The 21,081-nt window shown below is 42.0% G+C and overlaps 1 protein-coding gene across 1 annotated transcript in view; it reads right to left on the bottom strand.

Annotated features, from left to right (window-relative positions):
• The window catches only part of HOMER3 (homer scaffold protein 3), a 277,523-nt gene extending 257,626 nt beyond the window's left edge, over window positions 1-19,897 (bottom strand). Inside the window, exon 1 of the mRNA XM_077475475.1 lies at window positions 19,727-19,897. Coding sequence (XP_077331601.1) covers window positions 19,727-19,746 — 20 coding nt within the window. The 5' untranslated portion in view covers window positions 19,747-19,897. The remainder of the gene's footprint in view (window positions 1-19,726) is intronic.
• Between the last annotated feature and the right edge of the window lie 1,184 nt (window positions 19,898-21,081).

The following is a 21,081-nucleotide window of genomic DNA, read 5'->3' as shown; positions in this document are numbered from 1 at the left end:
TATTTCTAAATTGAAATCATATCACCTCTTAAGCGTCTCTTCTCCAGAGAGAATAAGTTCAGTGCTCACAGCCATTCCTAATAACGAATATCCTCCAGACCCTTTATTAGCTTTGCTGTCCTTCCTTGTACTCGTTCCATTTCCAGCACATCCTGAGAACTGGTGCCCAGAACTGGACAGCATACTCTAGGTGCGGCCTGACCAGAGTTTTGTAGAGCGGGAGAATTATCGTTTTATCTCAGGAGTTGATCCCTTTTTAATACATGCCAATATTCTGTTTGCTTTGTTAGCAGCAGCTTGGCATTGCATGCCATTGCTGAGCCTATCATCTACTGGGACCCCAAGGTCCTTTTCCATCCTAGATTCCCCCAGAGGTTCTCCCCCCATTGTATAGATTGCATTCATATTTTTGCCACCCAAATGCATTATTTTACATTTTTCTACATTAAACCTCATTTGCCATGTAGTTGTCCACCCCATTAATTTGTTCAGATTTTTTGAAAGGTTTCCACATCCTGCGGAGAAGTTATTGCCTTGCTTAGCATAGTATCGTCCACAAATACAGAGATTGAACTGTTTACCCTATCCTCCAGGTCGTTTATGTTTAAGTCAGTATCTTCTGCTTGGCAATTACTATTGTGAAATTACATTCTGATTTCAGTGGTATTCTGCACCATTATTTCAAAAGAGCACATCTGCATGCTGGGTTTTAAAGAGTGGTAAATGTGTTATCGCACTGCTGGGAGATCTAGCAGTGACATTTAAATTATGAATAGTGGTAACGTGAATTGCAATAAATGAAATATAATGCAGAGTTTTAAGTGTACCATATCCTAAACTGAGCACTGTTAAATAGGAATGTACACAGACATGAAAAAAAAAAATTGCTCCTAAAATGGCTATATACCAACATGTATTATTCTAAATCGGAACATTTAAAAAATGTACCTTTAAAAAATAAAATAAAAAATAAATAAATAAAAAAGGTATAAACCAGCCATAGTAGAATAAAACAGGATGTAGGATGTATTTTTGAGCACCTTGAGAGCTCTGAGTCACTCTGAGTCACTCTGATATGCAAAGACTGAATTTACCTCCTAAAGTTGAGGATTACTTGTCCCTCCGGTGCCTAGCAATTGATCACTATAGAAAATAGAGGGGGGTAACCACTTTATATTACTAAATCTGGTTTACACCAGTAGTGGTAAATTGTATTTTAAAGCATTTACTAAAGAATATGTAAACAATGTCCATAACTTTGGGAAAATCCAAAGACTTGATGGACCCAGAGATGACACAACTGTCTGTCACAACTGAGGGAGGTGACATCCTTTGACCACATGTAGCATTAGAATTACTTTCACCAGTTATGTTTTGCGTGGCACTACAGAAAGGGTATGGAAGGCTTCTCTTTAACATTGCCATTTTGTCACATTTAGAGATGAAGGGGTAGCGTTGTAATTACTGCAATTTTTTTTTTTTTACTGACAAATCTCTGCCAAAGAAATTGAATTGATTTTCAGTGAACTTAAAACTTACTATGACTTAATTTTGAATAGTCTTAGTCGGTTATGCATATATCCTTGATCAACTGTCACTGGCTGGGTTCAAAGAAGCACATGGTCTCTGCCCTAATTCTTTGAGCATAATATAGTCATTGACTGATGTTTCTTGTTCAAATGTGATCAAACATGTGCATGGTAAAATTTCCATTGCATGAGAACATTGCTCATAGATCAGCTTGTGAAAGTCTACCATTGCAAACATAGAAAATCATTTAAAAGAGAAGTATGATTTTTGGAAAAGGAATGTTGTCCAATATAGGATTCTAACTGCTCAAGAGTTCTGGGTCTTTGTCATAAAATTTTCATTTCACAAATGTGTCAAATCTGTTCAATTGGTGAAAGGCCTGGACTGCAAGCAGGCCAGTAAGGCATCAGGACTCTGCTACTACAAAACCATGCTGTTATCATAGATGCAATATGCTGTTTAAGAAATATGCAAGGCCTTCCCATCACCTGCATGGGAGCCTATGCCGCTCTAAAACCCCCTCTGTATATCTTTCAGCGTTGATGGTGCCTTCCCGGATGTACATACTGCTCATTTCATACACAATAATGCACTACCATACCATCAGAGATGCAGGCTTTTAAAATGAGCGCTGATAACAAGCTGAAAATTCCCTCTCCTCTTTAATCCAGAGGATGTGGTGCCCATGGTTTCCAAACAAGATGTCAAATTCCAATTCGTCTACTCACAGAACAGTTTTCCACTTTGCAACCAACTGTTGTAAATGAGCGTTGGCCAAGAGAAGCAGAGTTTCTGGATCATGTTCACAGAGATTCCTCCAGATTCTCTCAATCTTTTGATGATATTATGTATTGTAGATGATATATTTAAAGTCTTTGTGATTTTACATTGAGGAACATTATTCTGAAATTGTTCGACAACTTTTAGACGAGGCTTATCACAGATTGGTAAACCTCTGCCCATCTTTACTTCTGATGCACTCTGACTCTCTAAGGTGCACTTTATACCCAATCATGTTAGTGAACTGTTGCCAAACAACCTATCAGGATCCAAGGGGTTAACAAGCAGCTGTGAGACAGTTCAGTCAACTTAAAAGGCTTTATTCAGCAAAAAGCAACAGAAAATTCTCAGGCTTTGTCTTTATAGGCAGTTCAAACAACACAAAAACGCTTCTTAGAGGTATAAGACAGTCCTTTTAAATAATGCTCAGCATCCCAGCCACAGCATAACACATAGAAAAGTCCCGGTTCAGGCAACCTCACCAAGCAGGATCAAGTCAGGTCCTTTCAGCTTCAAGCTCCTCTCAGCTCTGATAGCAACACAGCCAATCCTCTCACAGCCTCTCTGACCAGGTGCCTAATAATCAGGCCTGAAAGGGAAGTACTTGCCCTGTTTCATGAATCCTTCCCAGGCATCATCTCCACACCTTATTAGTTGCAAAATGTTCTTTCAGCTTTTCCTTGTTCGTATCGCTTACTTTACCATCTTTTTGTTTCCCTGTCCCAATTTTTTTTGAGACATATTGCTGTCAATTTCAAAACGACCTTATGTTTTTTTCCTAAAATTGTATATTTTCACAGTTTAATCACTTGCTTACTGGGCACTTAAACACCCTTCCTGCCCAGACCAATTTTCATCTTTCGTTGCTCTCACACTTTGAATGACAATTACTCAGTCATGTAACACTGTACCCAAATGAATTTTTTGTCCTTTTTTTCCCACAAATAGAGCTTTCTTTTGGTGGTATTTGATCACCTCTGAGGTTTTTATTTTTTGCGCTATAAATGAAAAAAGACCAAAAATTTTGGAAAAAAATGCATATTTCTTTCTTTCTGTGACAAAATTATGCCAATTATAAATTTTTCTTCATAAATTTTGGCCACAATTTATACTGCTACATATCTTTGGTAAAAATAACCCAAATTAGTGGATATTATTCGGTCTTTGAGAAAGTTAGAGAGTCTACAAACTGTGGTGCGAATCGCACAAAATTGATCACATCTGATGTACTTGTGGCCTATCTCACTTCTTGTGACCTGAACAAGTCAGGAAAGTACAAATACCCCACAAATGACCCCTTTTTGGAAAGTAGACATTCCAAGGTATTTGGTAAGAGGCATGGTGAGCTTTTTGATGTTGTACTTTTTTCCCACAATTCTTTGCAAAATTAAGATTTTTTTATTTTTTTTTATTTTTTTCCACAAAATTGTCATTGTAATAGGTTATTTCTCTCACATGGCATGTGTATACCACAAATGACACCCCCAAAAAAATTCTGCTACTCCTCCTGAGTATTACAATACCACATGTGTGGGACTTTTTCACAGCCTGGCCACATAGAGAGGCCCAACATGCAGGGAGCACGTCACATGTTCTAGGAGCATAAATTACACATCTAACTTGTTGACTACCTATTACACTTTTGAAGGCCCTGGAGCACCAGGATAATGACATGTGGCACTGATGACAGATGGCACTGATACGTGGCACTGATGACACTTATACGTGGCACTGATGACACGTGGCACTGATGACAGATGGCACTAATATGTGGCACTGATGACAGATGGCACTTATACGTGGCACTGATGACAGATGGCACTAATACGTGCACTAATATGTGGCACCGATGACAGATGGCACTAATACGTGGCACCGATGACGTGTGACACTGATGACAGATGGCACTAATAAGTGGCATTGATGACACGTGACACTGAAAACAGATGGCACGTGACACTGACAGGTGACACTGATGACAAATGGCACTGATACGTGGCACTGATGACAGATGGCACTAATATGTGGCACTGATGACAGGTGGCACTTATACGTGGCACTGATGACAGATGGCACTGGGGACAAATGGCACTGACAACAGGTGGCACTGGGGACAGATAGCACTAACAGGTGGCACTGGGAACAGATAGCACTAACAGGTGGCACTGGGGGCAGGTAGCTCTGGGGAGGATGGCACTGTATGAGGAGGGAGAGCGGCGCTGAGAGATGATCTCATATGTTTACATCATCTCATATTGGACACGCCGATCGCGCTGTAAACGGCCGCTGTGATTGGCCATTTACAGCGATCTGTGACTGGCTGTGTCCGAGGGACACGGCCAGCACAGATCTTCCCCGATGCACGCTCGCGGGAGCGCGCATTGCGGAAGTAAACAGGAGGCCGTTCAGGAACGGCCTCCCGGCAGTTAGCGTCCGCTCTGCAGCCGTATTTCGGCTATAGGGCGGGTGCGAAGCGGTTAAACATTTGATATATTTTCTATTGTGAATAATTAAGGGTTTATGAGATTTTCAAATCATCGCATTCTGTTTTTATGTAGATTTTACACAGTGTCCCAATGTTTTTGGAACTGAGGTAGTAACAAATCATTCAAAAAGATAAGAAACCTTGGCCTGTAGAAGCCATAATATAGCCACCATAATATACATGCTTTAAATAGCTTTAAATATAGTAAAGGTTTGTGAAAAATGTATTGCTGCATTCTTCTACCACCATGGCGTTGAATGGGTTTAAGCCTCGATTATTTTATTCTTGCACTCCGGCTTACATTTAAAGCAACTCTTTAGATCTTGAACAAACTTTAACAAAAAAAAAACTCTGAAAACAAAAGGCTTAAAGGACAACTGTACTTTTGATACAGGTGGCCCCTTTAGGCCAGGTGCATACCTGTGCGGCCATGCAGGCCGCGGTTTGCACAGACATGAGAGCCCATTCATTTGATAGGGCTGCCATGCCCCGCGACACACAGGAAAAAAGTCCCTGCACTATTTTTTAAACCGAAGCCCAGGTGGGAACCGAGATTCCCAGTATGGGTGCAGTTTCCAGTGCAGGTGGCGTGCCATTAGGATTAATGGCACCCACTCGTGGGTCCCACATTTTTCTGTGTGGGTGGTTGCAGTTGCCAGTATTTGTGTGGGTCCCCCAGTGGCGCCACCTGCACAGATCTGAACCTAGCCTAAGACTTGCCTTCCCCCACCACCCTGAGTGCAGATAACCTGTAGAAACACTCACCTTATTCTCAAAGCAGTGATCTTTACTTTAAGGCCTTACCCAAAGCCATACAGCCTTGTTTCAGAAAGTGTCCTTATCGCTTCTTGGCCTTTTGGCTCAGATCGAGTGTATAAAGTACTGCCTTCATTCTGTGCATGCACATTGTGAACTCATTCATTTCTGTGGGGATCCACACTTATGGAGGTCGCCAGCAGCCCTAAAGAATATGAATTTGCCCTTAGGAATAAATAGGGCACAGGATGAAGAGGACCCAGTGGGGATACTTTGAAGAGGGAAACTTTCTGAAGCAACGCTGCTTGGCTTCAGATGGGGCGGCATGGTGAATATTGCTGGATTGAGAAGAAATGCAAATGTAATTGTCCTTTTATACCTTCTACTCTGATGAGTAGCAAGTGTTTACTTGGCTGTCTTCAAAAGTTTTGGTAAACAATGACTCTTCAGCACTTTAAATACTTCCATGTGTATTAGATGCTTGGACTCCCACCATGCACTGTAATACTGCCCATTGGACCCTATGTCTCTATGAAAGGGCAAACAGATGGGGAAAAAAAAGTGCACAGTGGGGGACATGACATCCAATATACCTGGAATTGTCCAGGATACTGCAGATTCTGCCAGATGCTAAAGCTGTAGAAGAATACAGAAAATTGTTATCAAATACTTACCGTGATTTTCCTTTCCTGGCCTATTCTCGCGTCAGCACACAATGGATTAATGCCTCATCTGGCGCCCACATGACCACTTTTTCCTAGCTGAATAAAAGAAAACCCCTCCCCCACTGATGTGTTCGATAATCTAGCCTGCGACAGGCCACTTGGGAGGGAGTCCTGTGCTGATGTGAGGATAGGCCAGGAAAGGAAAAATGACAATAAGTATTTGTTAACAATTTCCGTACTCCTGGCCATACTTCACGTCAGCACACAATGTGTCATGTATCAGGTAAGACCAGAACTGTGTGGACTACAACAGAGGAAACCCAAACATGTATAAGTGAAATATAATGATTTATTAAGATAAGTGAATAAACACAACCACATCCAATAAAATACAATGTGAAACCAAGCAACCAACAAACAAAAACCCACAAATAATAATCGTAACAGACAAATATATACACATAATGGGGAATACCGGAATCATAAATGGAACCAGGCCAGGGTCGTCAACGGGAGATCAGCAGCTGGGGATAGGGAACAAACAGGACAAGGAGAGGATGGATGGATCAGGCCAAATGACAAACGTAAAGGTAACAGGATAACAGGAGGGACAGGTACAGGTACAAGGCTCAGGGGTCAGGTAAACAGACAGGAACAGGATCAGGAACAGATATAGATACAGAGCTCTCAGGTTCAGGGTCAGAGCACAAGGAAAGATTCCAAGGCAAGGTGTGTGTGTGTGTCTGCCGGGTATGTATACACATCTCCTGCCATCAGACTCAGGTGATGCCTGATTGCAGGAGATGACGTCGGCACCACACTGCCAGGAACCATCCGCTGGTGGGCGCCAGTACTGTGGCCCAAAGATCAAATAATACCACCAGCAGGAGAGATCTCCCCTGTCATGAGACACCCGCTGGTGGACATCAGTATTGCACACCAAATGCCTGACAGAGCCATCAGCGGATGGAACCTTTCCTAACACAATGGGATTTAACTAGCTGAATAAATAGGTGGGAGAGAACACTTGAAAAGAAACATTGCCTGTTTCTTATCCTTTGGCATTTTAGGCAATCCATGTCGATTAATGGCCAATGTTTGCTACAGGGCTGGGCAAGGCATTTTCTATTGCGCTGATGTAGACGCATGTGAGCCATTGCCATGTGAGCTGCTTGAGGAGCATAAAATCCACCTTGTGCGGGAATGTGAGGAATGCATATTGTCCTGGTCAGGGGATGACCAGTGACAGGTCTTAGATTTTCTGGAGTGTTTGCGTTTAGGGCTTCTGCTCCTAAAATCGTGCAAAACTCCCCTGCATTCCATGAGCACTCTTTTGAAGATATATCCCACGCCACCCCTCGTACTTTCGCTAATCTTCTGTGCCACTGACAGGTGTGGTGAGCTCATATGCGTAAAAAAAAAATTATGGAACAAACCTATAATTCTGTCACAAAAAAAGTACCTTGTCTCTTTAAGACCCATCCACTTTTATCTACTTACTTAAGCAGCAGTAGGTGAGCTCAGACAGGAGACACATAATGTGAGACAAAACCAGTCAGACTGTCTAACCCCCAGGAACACACAGCATAGCAGGGGAGCAAACAGCAACAAGTCTTTACCACACAAGAGAAAACTGGCAGGACTGCAGAGGGAGGAGAGAAACCAATTCCTCTGCCACCTCTAAGCCCTTGTACACACGGTCGGAGAATCCGTCGGAATGTGTCCTATCGGACCGTGTCGTCGGATAATCCGACTGTGTTTGGTATGCATCGGACTGATTCCGTCGGAATATCCGTCGGACCCAATTTTCCAACATGTTGGAAATATTTCCCGACCAGCTGGGCCGGTCGGACATACTCTGATCATGTGTAGAGAATTTTGATCGGACCAAGTGCCACGCATGCTCAGATCAAATTCCTACATCAAAGCTATTGGCTACTAGCCTGAATGTAGTCCCATCGTAACTAAATTACGTCATCACGTTCTGAAAGATCGGATTTTTAGACAACTTAGTCCGACCGTGTGTATGCAACAGTTTCGGACAAGATCCGACGGAGAAAATCCAACGGATTTGGTTGTCGAAATCTCCGACCGTGTGTACAGGGGCTAAGACTTTTTTTTCCCTCTCAAATAAAAACTTTGTGTGAAATATATTTGACATTACAGATTTCAGAATATATGCATTCCATTTGGATAAAACATTGCATCAAACTGACATACAACATGGTGTTAAATAACAGATCAGAACTGACTTCGCTCAGAGGCCAGTTATAGCTACATACAAGTATTAAGTCCGAACTTTACACCTCTACTGTCCGGAGGTTCTAAGACTGTTTAAGCTGCTGCTTGGTGACTGGCGGTCGCTACCCCATGCCGCCTGTCTCCCTGCCCTCTGTGAGATCATCCACCGCCACTCTCAGACTGAAGACAAAGCCAGGAGAGTGGCACACTGCCTATACAAGACAGGAAAACCCCAATGGTGACATTGCAGAGCTTACTAATACCACACCTGTAAAATATTTTAGCTATCTAAGCAACTTCGCCCGCAACACAGCACAAGTGATACCCAGTTTCAGGAGGCTTTACCGTCCAACATTCTGGGTCTTCTAACTCCATGAGAGGCTGAACATGGAGGGGAGGAGTAGTAGGGGGGATATCCTTGCAGCAAACAAAGTACTTACTAGGTTATACACCATTACGATATATCCCTCTTGCCTCTATGTTGGAGGTGTAGGAAAAACAGAGGGACTAAATATCAAATTTTCTGGCAATGTAAACTGATTGCCCCCTTTTGGTCCATGGTGACAATAATGCTCCAGCAGATTTTTGAAACCCATATCCCACTTGACCCGGTACATCTCCTTCTGGGACTCCCACTCCTTGGACTGGGAAAGACCTCGAACAAGCTTCTTACATCTTATTAGCAGCAAAAAGAGCCATTCCTTTAAGTTAGTTATCTACTCAATCTCCAACCCAAGCTCAGCTTTTACAGAGTATCAGGGGACATACACAGAATGGAGCACATGACGGCTATGGTAGAGGTTGCTGTTGATGGGTTTGATAAGATATGGGCTTTATGGGATAATTCGGTGTATGGCTTACCTCTTTAGAAATTCCCACAAGAAACCTACATATAACCACTTACCATCTGGTCAACAACGATCTCCTAGCTTCTTCTGCAGTCCTCAATAATCATTGTATCCCAATGTATGTACACCCCCCCCCTCCAGGAGTCTACCCAGCTTATATCCAATGATAATAGTCATGGTTTCTTCCTTGAAAGTGATCTGCTTTGCCTGATGATCAACATGAATTATTCCTTATATTTGTGTTTCTTTTTTATTTCAATTTCTAATGTATTTGTTTTTATGATTTATTTATTTTTGCTTACCTTTATCTTTTACCACTGAATGTACAAATTCCCCTACTATGCATACAAATACTGTACATCATGTTTATATCTGCATCTTTTCAATAAAAATACAATTTATAAAAGTACAAAATACTTACCACTACAATCCACAGGTGGCCTGGAGTAGACCAAAAAATAAAAATAAAAAAAGAACACGTTTGTCTTTTATTCAGCTAGGAAAAGGTGGTCATGTGGGCGCCAGATGAGGCCTTACCCATTGCTGACATGAGGCGTGGCCAGGAAAGCTAAGTTCTGACTCACCGCCCATATGAATGATTGGTATTAAGAGTCTTCTATTCCAGGGAGTTTTTTTAGGATTTTTTTTTTAAGCGACAGGTACTGTAAGGTCAACTTCTTGTTTGTGATTTGCCTATGTTTTCTCTTCATGTACTGTTGACTAAGGATGAGCTCAAGCGTGTTCACATGCTCCATGTGCAGAGCCCACCAGGAAGTTGGCGCAGCACTGCGCTAATCACAGGCAGTGAGACATTGCCCCTATGCGCGGCTGCAGAGATTGGGAAATGTCTCACTGTCTGTGATTCGCGCAGCGCTGTGCCGACTTCCTGGCGGGCTCGCATGTGGAGCATGCAAACACGCCTGAGCTCATCCTTTCTGTTGACTATTCACAAAAATCTCAAGCACACCCTAGAAGAATACATTTTGTTGTATAACATCTTTTTCAACAACTCCCCCAATGGTTCCAAACTCTTTGAAGATACTAGAGCAGACCTAAACCAGGAAGGATAAAGAGGGGACAAATTAGCATTAGGTTTTAAAGAGATAATGGTACTCCAGCCATGTGGTCACCGTGTGTCAGCTAAGAGGGGAGGTGATAGGTGTTCAAACTGTAGAGAGGTCTGCTCTTTTCCTTCTAAATTACAAAACAAGAATTTGTGGCTTGGGAACCTCATTTCAGCTGGCCCTTTTGCCTTTATTGTTAGCGCAGTCCTAGCCAGTTATAGGCCTGATTTATGAACACTGTTGCAAATGGCAACTAATCTGGTGCATTGCTTTATTTTCCCAGTGCAAGTTGATAAATGAAATATAAGATGGTTACTATACCAAAGCCCTATTTTTCCTTTGCTCCAGTCTCCATAAATCAGATGATAAAATACCAGTTTTCTTAATATATATATATATATATATATATATATATATATATATATATATATATTTTTTTTTTTTTTTTATGTCACTTATATCATTCAGCTGAGATTAATTATCTTGAAAAAGACAGGTGGGGGGAAATGACAGGGAATAACTGCTCCCTAGGTGCAGTGGGACATGAAGGGATACATTGTTTAAACTGTCATATTTCAAGGAGATAATTATACCATATGGCTATACTGAGCTATGGGAGTATTTCTAAAGTATGTTGAATGTATACAAATTACATATGCAGTCTGGCTAAAATATGAACCAGCAAAAAAATAGATTTGGATCAATAAATTAGAGAATGGGATAAAACAGTTTAGCTCCAATACAGACTAAGCTAAAGTGCTGTTACATTAGATGAATACAGTAGGACGGAAGTCATTATTCCAGTCCCAAAAGAATAAAAAGGAAGGGTGGATTGATTAAAAGTATTCTTTAAAGGAGCATATTGTTTTACTAATTACTTACTTCCTAATTAATAGGCATTTTCTTTCCCAAAGGATGGGGTGAGTGGTGCAAGCATTAAGATTTTTACTGTGTGCATCGTGTGACCCAGATGAAATGACAGCTGATTAATCTGACCCAAACCAAAGCTTCCCTTAATTGAGTCTTGGGGAATTTCCAAGTAAGATGCATATGCTCCCGGTTAATCATGGCTGGGTCATAAAGTGATAATGCTTTCTGGCTGAGTTCAAAGCAAAATATATATATTTCTATACAAATAAAAGCTGTAAGATTTGTCCATTTTACATATTCACAAAAAGTGATTTTTAACAGCTGATGTGTTTTTCACAGGCTAGGAGTCAGCCGACTGAAAGCAAAAGAATAGAAATGCAGAATATGAAGATAGTGTTATTCTATGCCAGTGATGGCGAACCTTGACACCCCAGATGTTTTAGAACTACATTTCCCATGATGCTCTTGCACTCTGCAGTGTAGTTGAGCATCATAGGAAATGTAGTTCCAAAACATCTGGGGTGCCAAGGTTCGCCATCACTGTTCTATGCAAAGACTCTCTGTGGCATGTAATGATTTCCTCTCCTTACTCTCATTGCTGGACATATCAAGCCTGGGAAGGGATAGGGCTAAACATATGGAGAAAAGCCTATGCTGGTTACACGCAGCAATTTCCTGGCTATTTTAGCATTTTTAAATTTGCCATCTATTTCCAAAATGAATAGAGCAACACAACCAAGGGATCATTCATTGAAGGCTGCAATGCACATCTAAAAATATGACTGCATTGTTACAGCATCCTTTTTAAAAGAATGACAGAGTGTCACTTATATAAATTATAATGTATAGTAGAAACTTGGTAGACAAATGCACAAAATACATGTGTTTTGTATATTGTTTTTCATTTTGGACAAAGTTGGTGAATAGTGATAAGTAACGATGAGCTCAGGCGTGTTCGCAAACAGCACGTGCAGAGCCCGCCAGGAATTCGGCACTGCACAGTGCTAATCAAAAGCAGTGAGACATTGTCTCGATGCGCGGCTGCAGAGATCGGGAAATGTCTCACTGCCTGTGATTAGTGCTGTGTAATGCCGACTTCCTGGCAGGCTCTGCATATGCTGTTTGAGAGGCGTTTGGTGAGCACATTACCAAATTGGAACTCCACTGAAGTCTGTGGGAGCCAAATATTAAAAAACAGTAAATGCTATTTTCTAGATCGGGGTCTCCAAACTTGTCACCTCGAGGGCCACATTGTATAGTTTACATAAATTTGCAGGCCAAAAAAAATCAGTTATTTATTCGTGATCCACAGCAGAATAGAATAGAATTGGACAGGCAACTGGCAGCGGTGCTCCTGTATTCTCCACCTGAACATAAATGCAGAGCCTCATGCACTGGGACTAAACTTATGTCTTTGTTCCTGTCAGTCTTCCCACACATTTGTGTCCCTCTCATAGCCCCCCACACATTTGTGTCCACATCAGAGTCTCCAAACAAATTGGCATCTCCATCAGGGTTCCCCCACACATTTGTGTCCCTATTAGAGCCTCTCCACTTATTTGTGTCTCCTTCATACACCCCCCATGCACAGTTATCCCCCCCCAAGAGCCCCCCTCAGATAAGCCCACGCACATTTGTGGCCCCCTTTAGATTCCCCCTTCACACATTTGTGCCCCCCTCAGAGCCCTCCCCCATGCACGTTTGGGTAATTCTCAGAGTCTGTGCCCCCCTCAGAGCCCCCGATGCACATCTGTGCCCCCCTCAGAGCCCTCCTCCATGCACATTTGTGCCCACCTTAGAGCCCTCCCCCACACACATTTGTGCCCACCTCAGAGCCTTCCCCCACGCACATTTGTGTCCCCTCAGAGCCCTCCCCCACACACATTTGTGCCCACCTTAGAGCCCTCTCCCACGCACATTTCTGCCCACCTCGGAGCCCTCCCCAACGCACATTTCTGCCCACCTCAGGGCCCTCTCCCATGCACATTTGTGTCCCCCTTAGGGCCCCAATACACATATGTTCCCCAATGCATGTCTGTGTTCCCCTCAGAGCCCCCCATGCACATTAGTGTCCCCCTCAGAGCCTCCCCTCATGCACATTTGTGTTCCCTCTCAGAGACCCCCATTAACATTTGTGTTACGATCAAACACATTTAAGTCCCTCTCAGAGCCCCCTTCCAGTTTTCTGTGTTCCCCTTAGAGCTCACCCCATGTACATATGCCTCCCCACCGGAAAAACAAAGTGTGCCTACCAACCAACCACTAGCTTTAGTGCAGATCTGCTGCACCTTCCAGCTCAGGCATGCTGTGTGAAAGACACTTATCTTAAAAGCAGGCAGGAGCCAGAAGGTGCAGTGGGTATCCACTGAAATACTTCACTAGCAGTCCTAGTAACCAATAGCAGCGCCAAGAGATGTCAGGTAGCATGGCCTGCTCAGCATACTGCGGGAGGAGGGGGAGTAAGCAACGGATGTCCCGCAACTTGAAGAAGCTTGAGCAGAGACCAGTCCCTGCAAGGAGTCTGAGGATTTAAGCTGCAGGCCGGAAAAACACACTAGTGGGTCGGACGTACTTTGGAGACCCCTGTTCTAGATCATCAATCAAGGGATTGTCAAACAAATATGGCTGGGGAAACATGTACCAAAGTAAACGTTTTAACAAAATTCCAGATGGTGGGGAGCAGTGAATTTAAAGTGGTTCTAAAGGCTGAAGGTTTTTTATTTTAATGCATTCTCTTCAGCTTCAGCCTCTCCTTTTTCTTACCTGAGCCCGAACTTGAGCCAGTGCTGTGCACAAAAGCAGTGGATCACTTCCATCTTGTAGGCTCTGAGACAGCAGTGGGAGCCATTGGCTCACATTCCTGTCAATCACAGCCAGTGAGGGGCAATCAGGTGTAGCCTAGCTGTGTGTGACCGGACCAGGGCTCCCTGAGAATAGGTAAGCATAAATATCTTCATTCTCCAGGGCAGTTAGTATAATGCCGTGTACACACGATCGGAATTTTGGTCGGAAAAAACTCAGGTGGGTTTCCTGACGGAATTCCGACGGGATTTCGCTCAAGCTATCTTGCATACACATGTCACTTCAAATACTGACCGTCAAGAACGCGGTGACATACAACACGTATGACTGGACTAAAAAAAGGAAGTTCAATACCCAGTAGCCAATAGCTTCCATCTCGTAGTTGAATCTGAGCATGCGTTTTTGTGGAATTGCATACACACGATCAGAATTTCAGTTTTTCTGTCGGTAAAATTGAGAACATGCTCTCAAATTCGGCCAGCTAAATTCGGATGGAGCATGCACACGGTCACATTTTCCGATTAAAAGCTCTCATCGGTCTTTTGTTGGCCGAAATTCCAATCGTGTGTACGCGGCATTAGAGTTCTAAGGCAGTGGGAGCAGATATAAGCGTTAGTGCTAGCCTGGACTTCCACTGTAAATATAATGTTTGGGTGGTGCCCTAACCTTCCTGTGAAGCAGTGCATTTGTAAGATGTATTATTACCTACTACAGCAAAACTGACATTTACAAGGAGAAAAATGCAGTTTTAATTGCTGGTAAATGATAGCTACTTGCTGCTTTATAGGTGACCCTACTCAAGAACAGAAAAAAATAAAATAAAATGGTGTGTGGTTCTCTCTAACAATACAAACCAGACCCTTATCTCCTCATCTTGAGGAGGGACTGGTATGAATGTCAAGGGGGACCCCATGCAAATCAAGAAAAAAAAAGCATTGGATTCCCCCAAAATTCACACCAGACCTTTATTTGAGCATGAAGCCTGGCCACGTGCCCTCAGCATGGAAGTTACCTTGCCGGGAGTACCACCCTTGAAAGGCTCCATGTTGATGAAAACATATAAGTCCCCATGACCGTGTCCAGGTGGTTTTGAAACTCTGTGGGGGGGGGCTTAATGGAATCTGAAAGCCCAATTTTTTACAATAGGGGGGCAAATAGCTAGCACCCCTCATATGAATGAGTAAGGGGTGCATAGTAATATTTTATACACTGAAGCTTAGGCTGCCCCTTCAAGCTGGCTGTACAATCTCTTTAGATCTGCTTTCAACTATGTAGTGCAATACCTGCCTGTTTTGATAGTAACTGAAGAGATTATTGACAAATATAAAAGTTTTATCCAAGCTCAATTGGTACATTTTATATCCAGGAGCTGGAGTACAGTGCTCTGGCTGGGGCGTTCAATGCCCAAGTTAGTAGTTATCAATAAGATTAAACCGGTGACCCTGAGTGCTCTTGCGAAGAAAATTCTTTATTGGTTACATAAAATATTCTAACAGGCGATGGTCTATGGTCTGCCATTTTCAGGGATCTTTATTGGCTACATGTATGAAAAGCATGATACAAAATATGCTAACACGTTTCGGCTTTTGCAGCCTTCCTCATAGCATACACAGGATGTAAGCTACAAGGAAGGCTGCAAAAGTCAAAGCACATTAGCATATTTTGTATCATGCTTTTATACATGTAGCCAATAAAGATCCCTGAAAATCGGAGATCCAAACCCACTGAGGCATATAGACGGAATGTTTCATATAAGAGCCTGTTGGTGAAGTGGGCCATCTCCTGGTAGATGGTATTGCAGGAGTGAACCAGATGATAATGTTATCCTCAATAGATCCTGGCCTCCATAAGGGTATGCTGCACCCACAGATGAACCCGCACAGATGTCTGTCAAATCACCCCCCCCCCCCCCCCAAGTCGGACTGAAATGCTGGTTTGAACTCCCACAATATCAAACTGGCCCTCAGTGTGAACGTGGGCTAAATCCTCTAACGACGCACCAGACTAATGCCGCGTACACACGACTGGACTTTCCGTCAGAAAAGGTCCGATGGTCATCCCGGATGGACTTTCAACAAAGCTGCCCACAGACTTGCCCACACATGAAAGTCCATTAGTTTTGAACGCGATAACGTACGACGGGACTAGAAAAGGCTGTTCAATAGCCAGTAGCCAATAGCTGCCCTAGCGTCGTATTTGGTCCATTGGACCAGCATACAGACAAATGCTTTTCCCGACAGGGGTGGAGTCCATCAGACAGATTTGAAACATGTTCTATCTCTAGGTCTGTCTGAATTTTTTAAAGAAAAACTATGGGATTATCCCACACACGATCAGACCATCTGATGGAATGATTCTGTCGGACCTATTCTGCCGGAAAGTCCAGTTGTGTGTACGTGGCATTAAAAAAGTGCGGTCTTATTATGTAGGACCTGTACTTCCCATATAATTGTCCAACTGCTTTTCCACACAGCGTTTTTTTTTTTGCAACTAGGACTGATTATCAGATTTCAGCAGACCCTGTGGCTCAGCACTCAGGAAGGCAGAAATTACTGTAGGAAGCGGGAATTGAGTGAAATCCACAACACACACACAAACAAGCACTGGTTGAACTAGATGGACTTTTTTCAACCATACTATGTAAACAGCACTACTTTAGCACGATTTGTCGAATTTATTGTGACTTATTTATCAGGAGTAGCAGAGATATGAATGATTTCATTGCCAGCAATGGGGTGTGAATTGCCATGCGATGTAGAACTGTCAAATTGCACAACAAGTCGAACTGGTGTGAATGGGGGCTAAGTCTGTTGATTTTCAACTTCCTTTAACAAACCAAGCTATCCAGTAAAAGTGCCAGTTAGAAGGTTGAGACAAACCATTCAATACTGACAGGGGTGCTTACAATGATTAGCTTTTATTCATTTATGTAACATTTTTATACCAAAGGGAAAATTGGAAGGAGCAAGATGGAAACTTATTCTCAAACTAATTACTAACCCCTAATGTGGTTTTACTTCAAGAAAGTTCATTCACTCAAAAAAATCGAATTTGTCAGGTCATTGATTGTACTGATGAGAGTGTTCGTACAAATGTTTTTTTTTTTTTTTAAATCTACTTGTCCATGGCCATACTCTGGGCAAAAAAAAAAAAAAGTTTTTCCATGCAGTGGGGCTGTGCGCGCACTGCACAGGTTAACTGCTTGTTTTTCTCTAGGGAGGAGGGGAAAAGTGATTTACCTACCTAATCCTCTGATCCTCCCAGCACAAAACCAATTTGGCACCCCCGCACTCCAAAGGTCTTGAATTGTGGACTGTTCCTGATGTTATCAAGCCCAGAGCAGGCTTAATAGACAAGGAACAGTCCCTGTTGGACTGTGGGGGAGCATGGTTTTCTGACGGGACAAAGGATTGTGTGAGAATAAACTTTCTCTTCACCCCTAGACAAGATGAGCAGTTGACCCATACAGTGCGGGCACAGCACCACTACATGGGAAAACTTTTTTTTACTCAGAGTTATGCTTTAAGACGGGAAGGGTGTCCACGGTTGGATCACCAGATGAAAGTTAACCACTTGACCTCCAGAAGATTTACCCCCTTCCTGACCAGGCCATTTTTTAGGATAAGGCACTGTGTTATTTTAACTGCCAATTGTGCGGTCGTGTGACACTGTACACAGATAAAATGGATGTCCTTTTTTTCTTACAAATATAGATTTCTTTTGCTGGTATATGATTACCTCTGGGGTTTTTTGGGGTTTTTTTGCACAATAAACAAAAAAAAAAGACTGACATTTTAACCACTTGCAGACCGGAACATTTTGCTGGTCAAAGACCAGACCACTTTTTGCGATTCGGCACTGCGTCGCTTTAACTGACAATTGCGCGGTCGTGCGACGTGGCTCCCAAACAAAATTGATGTCTTTTTTTCCCCACAAATATAGCTTTCTTTTGGTGGTATTTGATCACCCCTGTGGTTTTTATTTTTTGCGCTATAAACAAAAATAGAGCGACAATTTTGAAAAAACGCATTATTTTTTACTTTTTGTTATAATAAATATCCCCCAAAAATATATAAAAAAACATTTTTTTCCCTCAGTTTAGGCCGATACGTATTCTTCTACATATTTTTGGGCTTTCATTTAGTGAACACTGATCTCTGCTCCAATCACATGGAGCAGAGATCAGCGTCACTAGTTGCTAGGCAGAATGGAGAAATTCTGTTTACACGGCATTTCCTCCATTCGGCCGCTCCGTGAGACAATCGCGGGGATGCCCGCGGCGATCGAGTCCGCGGGTCCCGCGACCGGACTCACGGGGGTCCCGACCAGCGCGGGAGCGCGCCGCCGGCGGCGCGCTCCCAATGGCAGGGCGGCATTGAATATTGGACGTACCTGTACGCCAATATGCCTGCCCGTGCCATTCTGTTGACGTACATTGTCGTGCGCTGGTCGGGAAGTGGTTAAAGAAAAAACATTTTTTACTTTCTGCCCAAAAAAATTGAAAAAAATCTAATTTTTTCATCGATTTAGGCCAAAATATATTCTGCTACATATTTTTGGTAAAAAAAATCCCAATAAGCATATATTAATTGCTTTGTGCAAAAGATTTAGGAGGTTATTTACTAAAGGAAAATCCACTTTGCACTGCAAGTGCACTTGGAAGTAAAGTCACTGTAGATCCGAGGAGAACATGCAAGGAAAAGAAAAAACAGCATTTTAGCTTGCACATGATTGGATGATAAAATCAGCAGAGCTTCCCCTTATTTCAGATCTACCCCTTAGATTTAGAGTGACTGCACTTCCAAGTGCACTTGCAGTGCAAAGTGGATTTGCCTTTCATAAATAACCCCCACACAAACTATGGGATTTTTTTAATAGTAATGGTGGCGATTAGCGACTTATAGCAGGACTGTGATATTGCGGCAGACATTCTGACACTTTTTGGGAACCAGTATCAGTACTACAGTGATCAGTGCTAAAAATATGCACTGTCACTGTACTAATGGCACTGGCTGGGAAGAGGTTAACATTAGGAACTTTGAAATGGTTAACTGTGTGCCTAGCCTGTGTTTTACTACAGTCTGGGAAGTGCTTTTACTAGGGGAGGACATGGATCCTAGCCTCTGCTTTGCAGAGACACAGGATCCATGCCTTCCCTTCTGACAGAACGGCGATCTGCCCTGTTTACATAGGCAGATTGCAGTTCGGTCTCTGAGGCTGATGATTGGTAGGTGCTGGCAGACGAGTCCGCGGTACCCGCTGATCGCACACCCTACCTGGAAGTGCAGGACCATATATATATATATATATATATATATATATATATATATATATATATATATATATATGTCATCCTGCGCACAGCGCATGAATGCAAATAAATGAATGCAGCTACATCTAAGAATTGTTAAGCTGCAATATATATACTTTTTGTGGTTTTTGGGTTTAATACTGCTTTAATTGCAGACATCTTTTCCCTGGGGCATTTGATTGCTGAGCAGACACTGATAAGGGTGTGGAATTGACAAGTGCAGATTATTAGCAGAGTGTTAAATCTGGGCCTGCATACAGGTTAATGACTTACATTTCTGCACAGATCTATGAGCAAAGGATAAAGAATATATGCAGCAGAAGAATGGTCATGCAGAGCTGTAGATAAGAAGACTGAAGAAAGAAACCCCATACCTGTTAGTAGTAGAAGACATTTGTGTGCTAAGAATTGTGGAAGACCAGTGACAAAGAAGAGAGGTCACAGTTTCCTTGACAGATGTGAACACAGCATAGACTACAAAAAGTCCTTCTTTAGGCTCCAATAGGGCAAAGTCTGGCCTGCTCAGAGCTGAAATTATTCATTTCCTGAAGAAATAGGAAACAGATGTCATTTGTCTATTCTATAAAAAGAAGGAAACATCAGCACCTCTTCATTTTCTAGCCTCTTCACTGTATGTGTACACCATGGTGAACTCTTTACCATGAGTACAAATAAAAAGTAAAGAACATTTGTCCATTCATTGTGTTAAACAATATTTATTTTTTGTGTATTTATTAAAAATGCAAATAAATCAATCCTCTCTAGTGTGTCAAATCATATACTCCATACCTATGCACCAACTGCAAACAGCAATGTTCACATTTGGTGATTTGTTATTATGTTTTTGATTTTTATACTGATATGATACACAATTTATTGATTTATTTCATGTATGTAGTACACTTTGCTACATATTATTGCAATTGGTGCATAAATATGTAGTATATGATTCCATGCACTAGATAGGATAGATCTATTTGCATTTAGCACAGCATATTTTATAAATACATTCTGTTAAGTAATTTATTTATGTATTTATTTTTTATTTCACTTCAAATGCCAACTGCTTAGAGTTAGGTGAAGGCTGCAGCGCAAGATAGTTTATAAATATTTCTTTTTCCATTTCCGGTAACAATTTACACAGCGCTTTATATATATATATATATATATATATATATATATATATATATATATATATATATATATATTAGTGCATTCACATGAGTCCCTGCCCTCAAGGAGCTTACAATACTAGTTCCCTAACTCACATTCATACATACAGTGCCTTGAAAAAGTATTCATACCCCTTGAAATTTTCCAAATTTTCTCATGTTACAACCAAAAACGTAAATGTCTTTTGTTGGGATTTTATGTGATAGACCAGGGATCCTCAAACTATGCCCCTCCAGCTGTTGTGAAACTACACATCCCATGAGGCATTGTAAAACTCTGACATTCACAGACATGACTAGGCATGATGGGAATTGTAGTTCCTGAACAACTGGAGGGCCATAGTTTGAAGACCCATGTGATAGACCAACACAAAGTGGCACATACAGTATCTCACATAAGTGAGTACACCCCTCACATTTTTGTAAATATTTTATTTATACATATAACATGTACTGTGAGATACTAAAGCAGAGCACGACCTTTGGAGATAGGTATTCCAACATAATGACCCCAAACACACCTCCAAGACAACCACTGCCTTGCTAAAGAAGCTGAG

The sequence above is a fragment of the Lithobates pipiens genome, unplaced genomic scaffold, assembly GCF_037356315.1.
Source record: "Lithobates pipiens isolate NorthernLeopardFrog02 unplaced genomic scaffold, aLitPip1_a1.2 Scaffold_13, whole genome shotgun sequence".
NCBI classification, from domain to species: Eukaryota; Metazoa; Chordata; class Amphibia; order Anura; family Ranidae; genus Lithobates; species Lithobates pipiens.
This window is presented reverse-complemented; position numbering and strand designations above follow the sequence as displayed.